Source organism: Mobula hypostoma, chromosome 6, assembly GCF_963921235.1.
Source record: "Mobula hypostoma chromosome 6, sMobHyp1.1, whole genome shotgun sequence".
NCBI lineage: Eukaryota > Metazoa > Chordata > Chondrichthyes > Myliobatiformes > Myliobatidae > Mobula > Mobula hypostoma.
The window spans coordinates 341723-355965 of NC_086102.1; the positions used below are offsets into that span (position 1 = coordinate 341723).

At 40.3% G+C, this 14243-nt stretch overlaps 1 protein-coding gene across 2 annotated transcripts in view; it reads right to left on the reverse strand.

Moving 5' to 3' along the window:
- Nucleotides 1-1524: 1524 nt before the first annotated feature.
- wdr4 (WD repeat domain 4) overlaps nucleotides 1525-14243 on the reverse strand; it is a 67648-nt gene continuing 54929 nt past the window's right edge. The window contains exons 9-11 of one of the 2 annotated variants that reach the window (XM_063050185.1): nucleotides 7140-7233; nucleotides 4239-4308; nucleotides 1525-2480 (exon numbers count right to left, since the gene is read on the reverse strand). In XM_063050185.1, the coding sequence (XP_062906255.1) occupies nucleotides 2320-2480; nucleotides 4239-4308; nucleotides 7140-7233 (325 nt within the window). In that variant the 3' untranslated portion in view covers nucleotides 1525-2319. The remainder of the gene's footprint in view (nucleotides 2481-4238; nucleotides 4309-7139; nucleotides 7234-14243) is intronic. The other variant, XM_063050184.1, reaches the window with a different exon arrangement.

A 14243-nucleotide genomic window follows, 5' to 3' on the forward strand; every position in this document is an offset into this window, starting at 1 on the left:
GGGTAGTATAGCTGATAAGGGTAAGGTGTATAAGAAAGGTTTGTCTTTGCTGAGAAAGGAATGTATCAAGGAACAGAAGCGAGATTCTGGAATGGTGGCTTTAAGGGAGATGGCTCTCACAGGAGAGTAGGTTCAGAGAGAGTCAGTGGGATGTTACCTTAAAGATGGGGTGTTGATGAGAAGGTGGAGGTCAGCCACAGTGCCTGCAAGTCACGTGGTGGTTTTGAAAGGTTACAAGGCTGAAATTTTAAACATGGCTTACAGTGTGCCTTTAGGTGGACATCATTGTGTGAGAAATGAGGAAAATTGGAATGAGGGGGTTCCCCTTTTCTTATTTATTGTTGGAGATTCGATTCAGAAGGCAGTGAAGGGTAATTTGTTGGAACCTGTGTTCAGTTACAGGCCAAAAGGACCTTTGACCCTACTCAGAGAACTGGGATTTAGTAAGCTTTGTGACTTTGCTAAGGAAAGTTTACAAAATGGTCGAGTCAAAATAAGACACTTGTTTACTGGAATTGCAGCTGGGAGAATTGTTGTAGAACAAAATGGAGTCGTGAAATCTGATAATGGAATGGAAAGACATGTTTACTCATTGAATCTAGACTCACCCAGATGTCAGAATTCCATTGTTTTGAAAAATATTACTGATAAGGTCCATCAGTTGGACCCAAAACCAAAAAAACAAGTAAAGGACTAATTGGTGTTTTGAAATGGTGCACAGGTGCAGTGCATCATGTCATTATGAATTCAGCCCAGCCTATGAAATGGCATCTTCGCAGATTTCTGCAGGATTTTTGCTATTACCCTTGCGTTTTTTCACCTCCTTCAGCATTGCACGTTGTCCTCTTGGTGTGATCTTTGCAGGATGCCCACTCATAGGAAAAGTAGCAACAGTACAGAATTTCTGCCATTTGTAGACGACTGATGAACACTCAGGTCTTTAGAAACGTTTCCAGCTTCTTGCATCTCTACAATTCTTCTTCTAAGGTTCTCTGAACATTGTTTTGATTGAGGCATGGTACACATAAAGGGAGCTTTCTTGAGAAGAGCAGGCACTGTCAGTAACCTGACTTGTGTGTCTTTTTTTTATACATAGGGCAGGGCACCTCGACAGCCCACACTTCCAATCTCATCTCACTGACTGGAACACCTGACTCCAAATAGCTTTTGTAGAAGGCGTTACCCCAGAGCTTCACATCCTTTTTGAACCTAGGATGATTGTTTAAATGGTTTACTCAGTATTGACAAGTAGTAGTACAATTTTTTGTGTATTATTAGTTCAGGCTGATTGTGTTTGTCTATTACTGTGACTTAGATGAAGATCATTTTATGAGGAATTAATGTAGAAAACCAGGTAACTGCAAAAGGTTCACAAACTTTTGCTTACAACTGTCCAGTTACCTCTGGTTTAATCAGTTCTGACCTTTGTTGTTAGTCCAGTAACAACTACAAAACTTGCAGATGCTGGAATCTGAAGTAAACATGGAAAATGTCTCTTTTTTTAAAAAACAAGTCAGCCCAGGCAGACTTTAAGCTTTTTTGCTATTTATTTTCATTTGAACTTCATCACTAAGCACCTTTTTGTTGTTTGTTTTTAGTTAATTGTTGCATATTCTTTATAGCGATTTACAATGTTTTCTGAAATGAATCTGATGGGTTTTAATGGGTTCCACATTCACACCAGTACAGATACAATCGCTGAATATCAACAAATGGATAGACCTGGAAGCTCAAGGATAAACACATCTTGGTGGACCCACCAAGCTTGGACATTCAAACTACCCCTTCCACCAGCAGGAACCTAACACACCACCACAACTTCAGCCTGACAACTGCCAACTTAATCATTAATTTAAAACCCAAGGTCAACATATTGCGCCAGCCAAGTTTATTAAGGTACATGGGTAAAATATGACTAGATTATTATCACAGATCGATTACAAACTCTTTGAATGATCAGGTCAGGTTTGAGGGCCAAAGGGAAGTGCAGTTACCAAAAGTGGAGTAAAGCTGTCCACTGATACTGAGTACAAAATGCACATGAATGAACTCTGCCAATCATTCAGAATGCTTTGTTCAGCTTTAACCTCTTCAAAAAAGCAGTTGAAGATGGTGCCAAGCTGCAGTCTCCGTTAAGATCACTTTCACTGTATGTTTTGATATACATGTGACAATTTTTGTACCTGCCCCAGTTTATACCCGTATTGCCAGGGGACTGCAGCAGCCAGTTTTTATCCATTAACGAGCACTTCACCAGCAAACAGTGCAGACGATTTGCTCTATCCTGCAGAAATGTCTCTGGACATATGATATCATCCTTCACATCCTTGCTCTTTTGCTGTGTCCATCCATTTGTCCTGTCTCCATTGTTCTTTTGTTCTGTCTCTGGTGAACTCGCAGTTCTTTCTTCAACTGATACTGGGCTACGTTATCCACAGTCATTTTGTACAAACTGCTGTAGCTGTTTGCAGTGGCCGAACCTGTTAAGGAAAGGCAGGAGGTTGATATAGAATTGAGCAGGCCCATTAATGCCACCCCAATACCAGATCAAGTACAGTCTCTCCTCTTGTAGGCTTATCTACATACTGTGTCAAAAAACCTTCCTGAGCACACCAAACGACTCTACCCCATCTAAACCCCTCGCTCTAGGGAGGTGCCAATTGATATTTGGGAAATTAAAATCTCCCACCACAACAAATATTACACCTTTCCAGAATCTGTATCCCTATAGCTCCTCAATGTCCTTATTACTATTGGGTGGTCTATAAAAAACACCCAGTAGAGTTACTGACCCCTTCCTATTCCTAACTTCCACCCACAGAGACTCTGTAGACAACCACCCCACGACTTCCTTTTTTTCTGCAGCCGTGACACTATCTCTTATCAGCAGTGCCACGCACCCACCTCTTTTGCCTCCCTCCCTGTTCTTTCTGAAACATCTAAAGCCTGGTACTTGAAATAACCATTCCTGCCTCTGAGCCATCCAAGTCTCTGTAATGGCCACAACATCATAGCTCCAAGTACCGATCCACGCTCTAAACTCATCTGCTTTGTTCATAATACTCCTTGCATTAAAGCAGAGGCATCTCAAACCATCGGTCTGAGAGCATCCCTTCTCGATCACCTGCCTATCCTCCCTCTCGCACTGTCTCTAAGCTTTCTCTATTTGTGAGCCAATGGCCTCTTCCTTCGTCTCTTCAGTTCGGTTCCCACCCTCCAACAATTCTAGTTTAAACTCTCCCCAATAGCTGTTCACCAGTCCTCCAGGACAACACTTGTGCTTACAGAGGACTCAAAGTCCCAGCAATCTCATCTCTTGCATCTCTCTGCAACTCAGGGTATATTGTATCAGGCCCTGAGGACTTATCCACCTAATGTTCTTCAGTTTTGTCCAACAATAAATTTCAATCTACACCAGTAATCCTATTTAGTTCAATCTTGTGAGCCAACCTCCTACGAGGAATTCATTAAAAGCTTCCACAAAGCTTAACAGACACATCTCTTAGTACTCTTATCCATTGTAGACCATACCAATAATTGCCTACTCATTCACACAAATCCTACATTAACCCCAAACAAGAGAAAATCTGCAGATGCAGGAAATCCAAGCAACACACACAAAATGCTGGAGGAACTCAGCAGGCCAGATAACAGCTAAGGAAGAGTAAACAGTCGACTCAGTCCTGATGAAGGGTCTTGGCCCAAAAAGTTGACTGTTTACTCTTTCCCATAGATGGTGCTTGGCCTGCAGGTTTCCTCCAGTATTTTGTGTGTGTGTTCCTACATTAATCCCCCTTTTTTATTCTACCCTACCCTACTTCAACCTGCACATTCTCCTCAGCTCTGCGTATTTTCTGCCACTCAGCTGCACCACAGCGGTAATTAACCTCCAGCCCACATCTTGGGCAATGTGGGAGCAAACTGGAGCACTTCAAGCCTATTTGCATAGAGAATTCATTGGTTGAAGATTAAGGGAAAATGAGAAATGTGTCTTTGAAGAAGAGAGTGACAAGGATCTGGAACAGAGCACCCAATGCTTCATCACATTTAAACACACGCATGTGTATATGAGCCATGACCATTTCAGCTACAGACAACGCCGGAAGGTAGGATTAGGCAGGATGCTCTCGACATTGGCAAGGATCCAAAGGGGAGAATGGCCTCCTTTTGTCATAAATATTCTAAGGTTGCGAGAAGTAGGCACTGACCTCCCGGGGAAAGTCACAGGCTTTTCTTACCCCGTAATTCCTCCCAATTGGCATGGATTGCCTCTTCCATTTTCTGTTGGTCTGGATGTTCTGGAATATGCTGTTAAAAAGAATTTTATGTTGCTATGTACAGTTGCTATGCATCAATTAAAATAAATTTTCAATAAGGAACCAGCTAAACTCACTGCTTCACTCAGATATGGGCCTGAACTTGCTCTCCAGCCCCATTTGAATTGGGGGTTACCCCATCAGCGATTAGATTCATAGCTGAACAGCATGGGACAGGGCCTTCAGCCCATGCTGATCAAGATGCCTAAGCAAGCTAGTCCTATCTGCCTACTTTTCAACCATATGCCTCTAAAACAAGGGTTCCCATCCTGCAGGTCCATGGACTCTCAGTTAATGGTAGTGGTCCATGGCATAAAAAAGGTTGGGAACCCCTACTCTAAACCACTCCCATATGTGCACGTGTCTGTCTTTTAAATATTGTAACTGTAGCCGCCTCTACCACTTCCTCTGGAAGCTCACTCCACACATGCACCATCCCCAAGAGCAGGAGTTCCCAACCTTTTTTACGTTATGAACCAATACTATTAAGCAAGGGGTCCGAGGACCCCAGATTGGGAACTCCTGCCCTAGAGAGACAGCAGTTTAATTTTTTATTAAGTGTGAGATGTCACATTTTGGGAGGTCAAATGAGCATAGGACTTTGACAGTGAATGACAGAGCCCTGCGGTGTTTTAAAGAAGAGAGGGATCTAGAAATTCAAACTCACAGTTCGTTAGGAGTGGCATTGAAAGTGAACAGAGCGGTGAAGGTAGCTTTTGGCACATTGTCATTCTCAGTTCGAGAAGTTGAGTATAGAAATGAGGATCTTGTATTGTAGTTGTACAAAACACTGGTGACGCCGCATTTCAAATACTCTGTTCAGTTTTAGTCAACCCTGCTATAGAAAAGATAGTGCAGAAGAGATCTATAATGACATTGCCAAGACTTGAAGTACTGCGAGATTGAACAGATCAGGACACCTTTTTTCATTGGCATACAGGAGAATAAGGGGTGATCTTATAGGAGGCATATAAAATTATTAGGGTCAGAAATGAGCAAATGTGCTTTGTAGGGTTGAAGAATCAAGAACTAAAGAGCACGGTTTTAAGGTGAGTGGGGAGAGATTTAATAGGAACCCGAGGGCCAATCTTTTCACCCTGAGAGTGGTCAGTGTATGGAATGATCTTCCAGAGGAACTGTTTAAAAAAGGTACATTAGCAACTTATAAAAGACCATAAGACCTTAAGATATAGGAACAGAATAAGGCCATTCAGCCCATAGAGTCTGCTCCACCATTTCTCGTGACTGATCTGGATACCACTCAACCCCATATACCTGCCCTCTCACCATATCCCTTGATGCCCTGACTAATATTGAATCTAACAACTTCTGCTTTTAATATACCCATGGATTTGGCCTCCGCTGCAATCTGTGGCAGAGCACTCCACAAATTCACCACTCTTAGGCTAAAAATATTCCTCTTTACTTCTGTTCTAAAAAGTCACCCCTCAATTTTGACTCTGTGCCCTCTAGTTCTGGATACCCCCACCATAGGAAACTTTCGCTTCACACCCAACTTTTATAGTCCTTTCAACATTCGGTAGGTTTCACTGAGATCCCCACACCGTCTTCTAAATTCCAATGAATACAGGCCCAAAGCTTCCAAACGCTCCTCATACATTAACCCTTCATTCCTGGGATCATCCTCTTCTGGACTCTCTCCAATGACAATACATCCTTTCTGAGATAAGGGGCACAAAACTGTTGACAATATTCCAAATGTGGCTTGCCTAATGTCTTATAAAGCTTCAGCATTATCTCCTTGTTTTTATATTCTATTCCCCTTGAAATAAATGCTAACATTGCATTTGCCTTCTTTACCACAGATTCAACCTGTGAATTAACCTTCTGGGAGTCTAGCACAAGGATTCCTATGTCCCTCTGCACCTCTGATGTTTGCATTTTCTCCACATTTAGATAATAGTCCTCAAATTCCTTTGTCAGCCACGGTTGAATACCCCTGCCATTTGAGAACTTCTTTCTGTGGGACATATCCATCCTGCGCCTTCCCAGAAACTTCAGCTACCTCTGTTCTGCTGTCATCCCTGCCAATTATCCCGCTCCAATCACCCTGAGAAGCTGCTCTCTCATGCCTCTGTAATACCCTTTATTCCATTGCAATACTGATACATGTGACTTATGCTTCTCCCGCTCAAAGTTCAGTATGAATTCAATTATATTATGATCGCTGCCTCCGAAAGGTTCCTTTACATTAACCTGACTAATAAAATCTGGGTTACTACACAACACCCAATCCAAGATAGCTTTTCCACTAGTAGGCTCGAGCATAAGCTGCTCTAAAAAGCCATTCAACAAAAATTCCCTCTCTTGCAATCTGACACCAACCTGATTTTCCCAATCCCCATACATATTGAAGTCCTCCATTACAATTCTGCCATTACCCCTATTACATGCCTTTTTCAGCTCCCTTTGCAATCTCAACCCCAGATCTTGGCTACTATTTAGAGGCCTATATATGATTCCCATAATGTTTTTTCTCCACCCTTGCAGTTTCAGAACTCCAGCTACAAAGAGTCGACATTCTCTGACTCTATGTCACAGCTTTCTAAAGACGTAATTCCATCTCTTACTAATACAGCCACACCACCGCCTATGCCTTCCTGCCTGTCCTTTCGATAAAGTACATCCTTTGATTTTAAGCTCCCAAATATGACCGTCTTTCAGCCACAACTCAGTGATGCCCACAACATCATGCCTACTAATCTTTAATTGTGCCACAAGTTCATCCACTTTATTTCGACTGCTACGCGCTTTTACATCCAGCACCTTCAATCCTGCATTCTTCATCCTTATGAATCTTACCTCTGTGGTGCAACTTAACTCTTTGCTCTGTCTGCAGCTGTATCCAATCATTAGCTTCTCCTTCTTAATGCTCAGATTATCTTTGCCCAGGAAACTCATGTAAGGAAGGAGGATAATCAGTGTTTTTTAAGGATTTGGAAATAGTAACAATTTCACTCCAATTCACAGGCTAAGGTGAAAGCAGTCTCTATTTTTATAGATTCCTTGATTTCATTTGTTCACTATGAAACAATTTCAGACCCGAATGGTAGATTTCTGTTAATTACTGGTTTACTTTATAACCAAAAAGTTGTTATGGTTAATATCTATGCACCAAATACCAATTATCCTGAATTCTTTAAGCACTTATTTGCATCTCTTCCTAATTTAAATGAATATACATACGTTGATAATGGGCGGAGATTTTAACTGTTGCCTGAATCCCTCGATGTGGACAGGTCTGCGCCCAGTCATGTACTTCCAAGCAAATCCACTATTTTTATTAATTCCTTTTTAGTTGACTCCAGAATTTTAGAAGTTTGGAGGTTTTTACATCCCAAGAATAAAGAGATCTCATTCTTTACTCATGTATATCAGAATTACTCTTAGAGTTGATTACTTTTTTATTGACTCTCGATTAGTTTCATCTGTTATTGCCTGTGAGTACGTCTCTGATCATGCGCCCCTGAAACGATCAATCAAATTAACTGATGTAACTTTCAGTGCCACACAATGGCGGTTCAATTCTACTCTGCTTCAGGACTTAAATTTTGTTAACTTTATTAAAGAAAGAACAGATTGCTTTTTTCTTCTCAACTAATTTTAGGGAAGAAATTTCCAGTGGGATATTATGGGACACTTTTAAAGTATATATCTGTGGGCAAATTATTTGATATTCTGCTGGATTGAAAAAAATGAATTAATAATGAAATACATACATTGGTTGATAAGATTAAAGAAATTGATAAAAAATATTCTGCTGCTCCTAATTTGGAGCTTTACAAAAAGAGAGTTGAACTTCAGATGCAACATAGTTTGTTATTAACATCCCCAATTGAAAATCAATTACTTAAAACTAAGAGTCAATTTTATATACATGGTGATAAATTGGGTAAATTACTGGCCAACCAACTGAAAGCTGCTTCGGCTAAACGTCAGATTATTAAAGTTCGTAAACGGGATGGTACTTTGACGGTTGACCACAACAAAATTAATAAATCTTTTCAAGAATTCTATACCTCTTTATACCAATCAGAATTTCCTGACGATTCTACCATAATGCACGAATTTTTAGGAAAATTGGATATTCCGAAATTACCACTTAATGAATGTTTAACATTAGATGCACCCATTACGGGAGAAGAAATAAAAATTTTAATGTTAGAAGGTGATGAACATTGTACACACTTCATCTAAAACTCCAGAATGTGTTATTTCGCTTGACTCCAAGAAGGCGTTTGATAGAATAGAATGGGAATATTTATTTAACATCCTTGAGATATTTAATTTTAGCCCAAAATTCTTATCTTGGATTAAATCGATATATCATATACCTTTGGCTACTGTACTTACTAATAATCAGAGATCCCCCTTTTTTAGGCTTTTTCGAGGTACTAGACAGGGCTGTCCTTTAAGCCCTTTACTATTTGATATTGCCTTGGAGCCCTTAGCAATCGTTCTTCGTGATTCACCCAATATATTTGGCATTATTCGTGAGAATGAGACGCATAAGGTATCATTATAAGCAGATGACCTGTTACTATACATCTCTAATCCAGAGAAATCCATCCCTGCAGTAATATTACTACTTGCTCAGTTTAGTAGTTTTTTTGGTTATAAATTGAACCTTAATGAGAGTGAGCTTTCTCCATTAAATATGCAAGTTCCAATCTATAGACAATCACCATTTAGACTGGTTACTGATTATTTTACTTATTTGGGTGTTAAAATTACTAAGAAGCATGAGGATCTATTTAAAGTTAACTTTTTACCCTAAATTGATCATGTTAAACAACTGCTTACTAAATGGTCCCCATTGTCCCCATCGATTGGTCAAATCAATGCTATTAAGATGATTATTTTACCTAAATTTATTGTATCTATTTCAGGTGGTACCAATTTTCATCTCTAAATCCTTTTTTTGATATTATTGATTCTAAAATTTCTTCATATATATGGCAGAATAAAAATCCTAGATTAAGCAAGAAATATTTACAGAAATTAAAAAAAAGGATGCTATTTGGCATTGCTGAACTTTAGGTTCTATTATTGGGCAATTAATATTTGATATCTAAAGTTCCGGACACAAGATTTGGATGAAATTCAGTGTCCAAGGTGGGTGAACCTCGAGTGTGAATCAGAACGTTGTTCTCATTGGATTCTATTTTAGGGGCTTTGCTTCCCTTTGCACTTACTAAACTGAATAAACAAACGATTCTGTACTCCAGTAATTAAACATACACTACGAATATGGTTTCAATTTCTTAAATTTTTGGATTGCATAAATTTATCCTATCAAGTCCTATTATACCCAATTTTTTCTTCCAACCATCCGGAACTGATCAAGCTTTTCTTTTATGGAAAACGAAGGGAATAATATGTTTTCGTGATTTATTCATGGATAATTGTCTCATGTCCTTTGAACAGTTGTCTAATAAATATAATTTGCCTAGATCACATTTTTTCAGATATTTACAGATTAGAAACTCTTTGAAGGTTATTTTACCTACTTTTCTGATATCACATGAAACTGAAATTACAGAAGATATTTTAGGTTTAAACCCTTATCAGGAGAGTTTAATAGCAATTGTTTATGATTTAATTACGAAAATACATTTAGGTATGTCTGACAAAATTAAGAATGAATGAGAAAGAGTACTTCAGGTATCTTTACCCACAGAGAAATGGGAAAAAATTGTCCAACTAGTTAACACTTCTTCAATGTGTGCTAGACAAGCTTTGATACAACTTAAGGTGGTTCATAGGGCCCATATGTCTAAGGATAAGTTAGCTCGTTTTTATTGCCATATAAATCCTGTCTGTGACAGATGTAATTCTGAGGTAGCTTCCTTGACACATATGTTCTGGTTTCGCCCTCTTTTGGAAAAATATTGGAAAGACATCTTTGATATTATTTCACTAGTTTTGCGTATTGATTTACAACCTCATCCTATTGCTGCAATTTTTGGACTATCAATGATAGACTTTAGTCATTTATCCCCTTCAGCTTGTCGTTTGATTGCATTTGTTACATTAATAGGCAGAAGATCCATTTTATTTAAATGGAAAGATTCTAATCCCCTATTACATTTCAATGGTTTTCCCAAACTATAGCATGTTTAAACTTGGAAAAAATTAGGAGTGGTACCACTGATCCCTTGGTTAAATTTGAAGAAACTTAGAGGCCATTTATTCAACATTTTCATATGATGTAAGCTGACCTTTTCCAAATCCTTTTCAATAACTTTTTGTTTGTGTATGGAGGAGCAGAGTTAATGGCAAATAATGATTTTAACTGATGAAATGTGGCAGCCCAGCCTTTGTTTTGTTTTGTTTTTAGTGTAGGGGGTAAAAACTTCTTTTAAAATCTTTTTCATGTTCAGTTATTAAGAGATTGGGAGGTTTAAATTAAATATGATACTCGGAGTCTGTGTCTGTATACGTTAACCGTTATTAATGTAATCCCGATCACTTTGTATCATTACTGTTATGTTTATCAATTTGAAACTCAATAAAAAAGATCGAAAAAGAAAGCTTCTCTTTCTTTACATTCAAATTACGTCATCTATTTGTAAAACTGCTGGCTCACCCTCAGCTCTATCATACTGGTCCCAATCCCCCTACCATATTAGTTTAAACCACTCCTAACAGCTCTAGCAAGAAGTAGTTGGACAGGTACATGGATAGGAAAGGCTCAGAGTGATATGGGTCAAACATGGGCAAATGGGACTAGCTTGGATTGCAGTCCTAGTAGGCAGAGAACAGTTCGGCCAAAGGGTTTGTTCCATAAGACCATAAGACAAAGGAGCAGAAGTCGGCCATTCGGCCCATCAAGTCTGCTCCGCCATTTTATCATCAGCTGATCCATTCTCCCATTTAGTCCCGCTCCCCAGCCTTCTCACCATAACCTTTGATGCCCTGGCTACTCAGATACCTATCAATCTCTGCCTTAAATACACCCAATGACTTGGCCTCCACTGCTGCCCGTGGCAACAAATTCCATAGATTCACCACCCTCTGACTAAAAAAACTTCTTTGCATTTCTGTTCTGAATGGGCGCCCTTCAATCCTTAAGTCATGCTCTCTCGTACTAGACTCCCCCATCATGGGAAACAACTTTGCCACATCCACTCTGTCCATGCCTTCCAACATTCAAAATGTTTCTATCAGGTCCCCCCTCATTCTTCTAAACTCCAAGGAATACAGTCCAAGAGTGGACGAACATTCCTCATATGTTAACCCTCTCATTCCCGGAATCATTCTAGTGAATCTTCTCTGTACCATCTCCAACGTCAGCACATCCTTTCTTAAATAAGGAGACCAAAACTGCCCACAGTACTCCAAGTGAGATCTCACCAGTGCCTTATAGAGCCTCAACATCACATCCCTGCTCCTATACGCTATTCCTCTAGAAATGAATGCCAACATTGCATTCGCCTTCTTCACTACTGACTCAACCTGGAGGTTAACCTTAAGAGTATCCTGTACGAGGACTCCCAAGTCCCGTTGCATCTCCGAACTTTGAATTCTTTTCCTATTTAAATAATAGTCTGCCCATTTATTTTTTCTGCCAAAGTGCATAACCATACACTTTCCAACATTGTACTTCATCTGCCAGTTCTCTGCCCATTCTTCCAATCTATCCAAGTTTCTCTGCGGACTCTCTGTTTCCTCAGCACTACCGGCCCCTCCACCTGTCTTCCTATCATCAGCAAACTTAGCCACAAAGCCATCTATTCCATAATCCAAATCGTTGACGTACAATGTAAAAAGAAGCGGCCCCAACACGGACCCTTGTGGAACACCACTGGTAACCAACAGCCAACCAGAATAGGATCCCTTTATTCCCACTCTCTGTTTCCTGCCAATCAGCCAATGCTCTATCCACGTATGTAACTTTCCCGTAATTCCATGGGCTCTTATCTTGTTAAGTAGCCTCATGTGTGGCACCTTGTCAAAGGCCTTCTGAAAATCCAAATATACAACATCCACTGCATCTCCCTTGTCCAGCCTACTGGTAATTTTCTCAAAAAATTGTAATAGGCTTGTCAGGCAGGATTTTCCTTTAAGGAATCCATGCTGCATTCTGCCTATCTTGTCATATGCCTCCAGGTACTCTGCAACCTCATCCTTGACAATCGACTCCAACAACTTCCCAATCACCGATGTCAAGCTTACAGGTCTATAATTTCCTTTTTGCTTCCTTGCCCCCTTCTTAAATAGCAGAGTGACATTTGCAATCTTCCAGTCCTCCGGAACCATGCCAGAATCTATCGACTATTGAAAGATCATCGCTAATGCCTCCGCAATCTCCACAGCTACTTCCTTCAGAACACATGGGTGCATTCCATCTGGTCCGGGAGATTTATCTACCTTTAGACTATTCAGCTTCCTGAGTACTTTCTCTGTCGTAATTGTGACTGCGCACACTTCTCTTCCCTGCCACCCTTGAGTGCCCAGTATACTGCTGTCTTCCTCAGTGAAGACTGATGCAAAATACTCGTTCAGTTCCTCTGCCATCTCCTTATCTCCCATTACAATTTCTCCAGCATCATTTTCTATCAGTCCTATATCTACTCTCACCTGTCTTTTACTCTTTATATACTTGAAAAAGCTTTTAGTATCCTCTTTGATATTATTTGCTAGCTTCCTTTCATAGTTAATCTTTTCCCTCTTAATGACCTTCTTGGTTTCCTTTTGTAAGGTTTTAAAAACTTCCCAATCCTGTCTTCCCACTAATTTTTGCTTCCTTGTATGCCCTCTCCTTTGCTTTAACTTTGGCTTTGACTTCTCTTGTCAACCACGGTTGCATCCTTTTTCCATTCGAAAATGTCTTCTTTTTTGGAATATACCTGTCTTGCACCTTCCTCACTTCTCGCATAAACTCCAGCCACTGCTGCTCTGCTGTCTTTCTCGCCAGTGTCCCTTTCCAGTCAACTTTGGCCAGTTCCTCTCTCATGCCACTGTAATTTCCTTTGCATTATAACTATGACATGCAATGTAGAAACAGTTGTACCTCAGGACCCTTATAAATCTCTCCCCTCTCACTTTAACATAGAAACACAGAAAACATACGGCAAAATACAGGCCCTTCAGCCCACAAAGCTGTGCCGAACATGTCCCTACCTTAGAACTACCCAGGCTTTACTCATAGCCCTCTATTTTTTTCTAAGCTCCATGTAGCCATCCAGGAGTCTCTTAAAAGACCCTGTCGTTTCTGCCTTCACCGCCGCCGCCGGCAGTCCATTCCACGCACTAACCACTCTCTACTTAAAAAAAAACTTTCCCTTGACATCTCCTCTTTACCTACTTCCAAGCTCCTTAAAACTATGCCCTCTCGTGCTAGCCATTTCAGCCCTGGGGAAAAGCCTCTGACTATCCACATGATCAATGCCTCTCATTATCTTATACACCTCTATCAGGTCACCTCTCATCCTCTGTCACTCCAAGGAGAAAAAGCCATGTTCACTCAACCTATTCTCATAAGGCATGCTCCCCAATCCAGGCAACATCCTTGTAAATCTCCTCTGCACCCTTTCTATGGTTTCCACGTCCTTTCTGTAGTGAGGCAACCTGAACTGAGCACAGTACTCTAAGTGGGGTCTGACCAGGGTCCTCTATAGCTGCAACGTTACCTCTCCACTCTTAAACTCAAGCCCACGACTGATGAAAGCCAGTGCATCATATGCCTTCTTAACCACAGAGTTAACCTGCATAGCAGCTTTGAGTGTCCTATGGACTCAGACCCCAAGATCTCTCTGATCCTCCACACTGCCAAGAGTCTTACCATTAATGCTATACTCTGCCATCATATTTGACCTACCAAAATGAACCACCTCACATTCATCTGGGTTGAACTCCACCTGCCACTTCTCAGCCCAGTTTTGCATCCTATCAATATCCCGT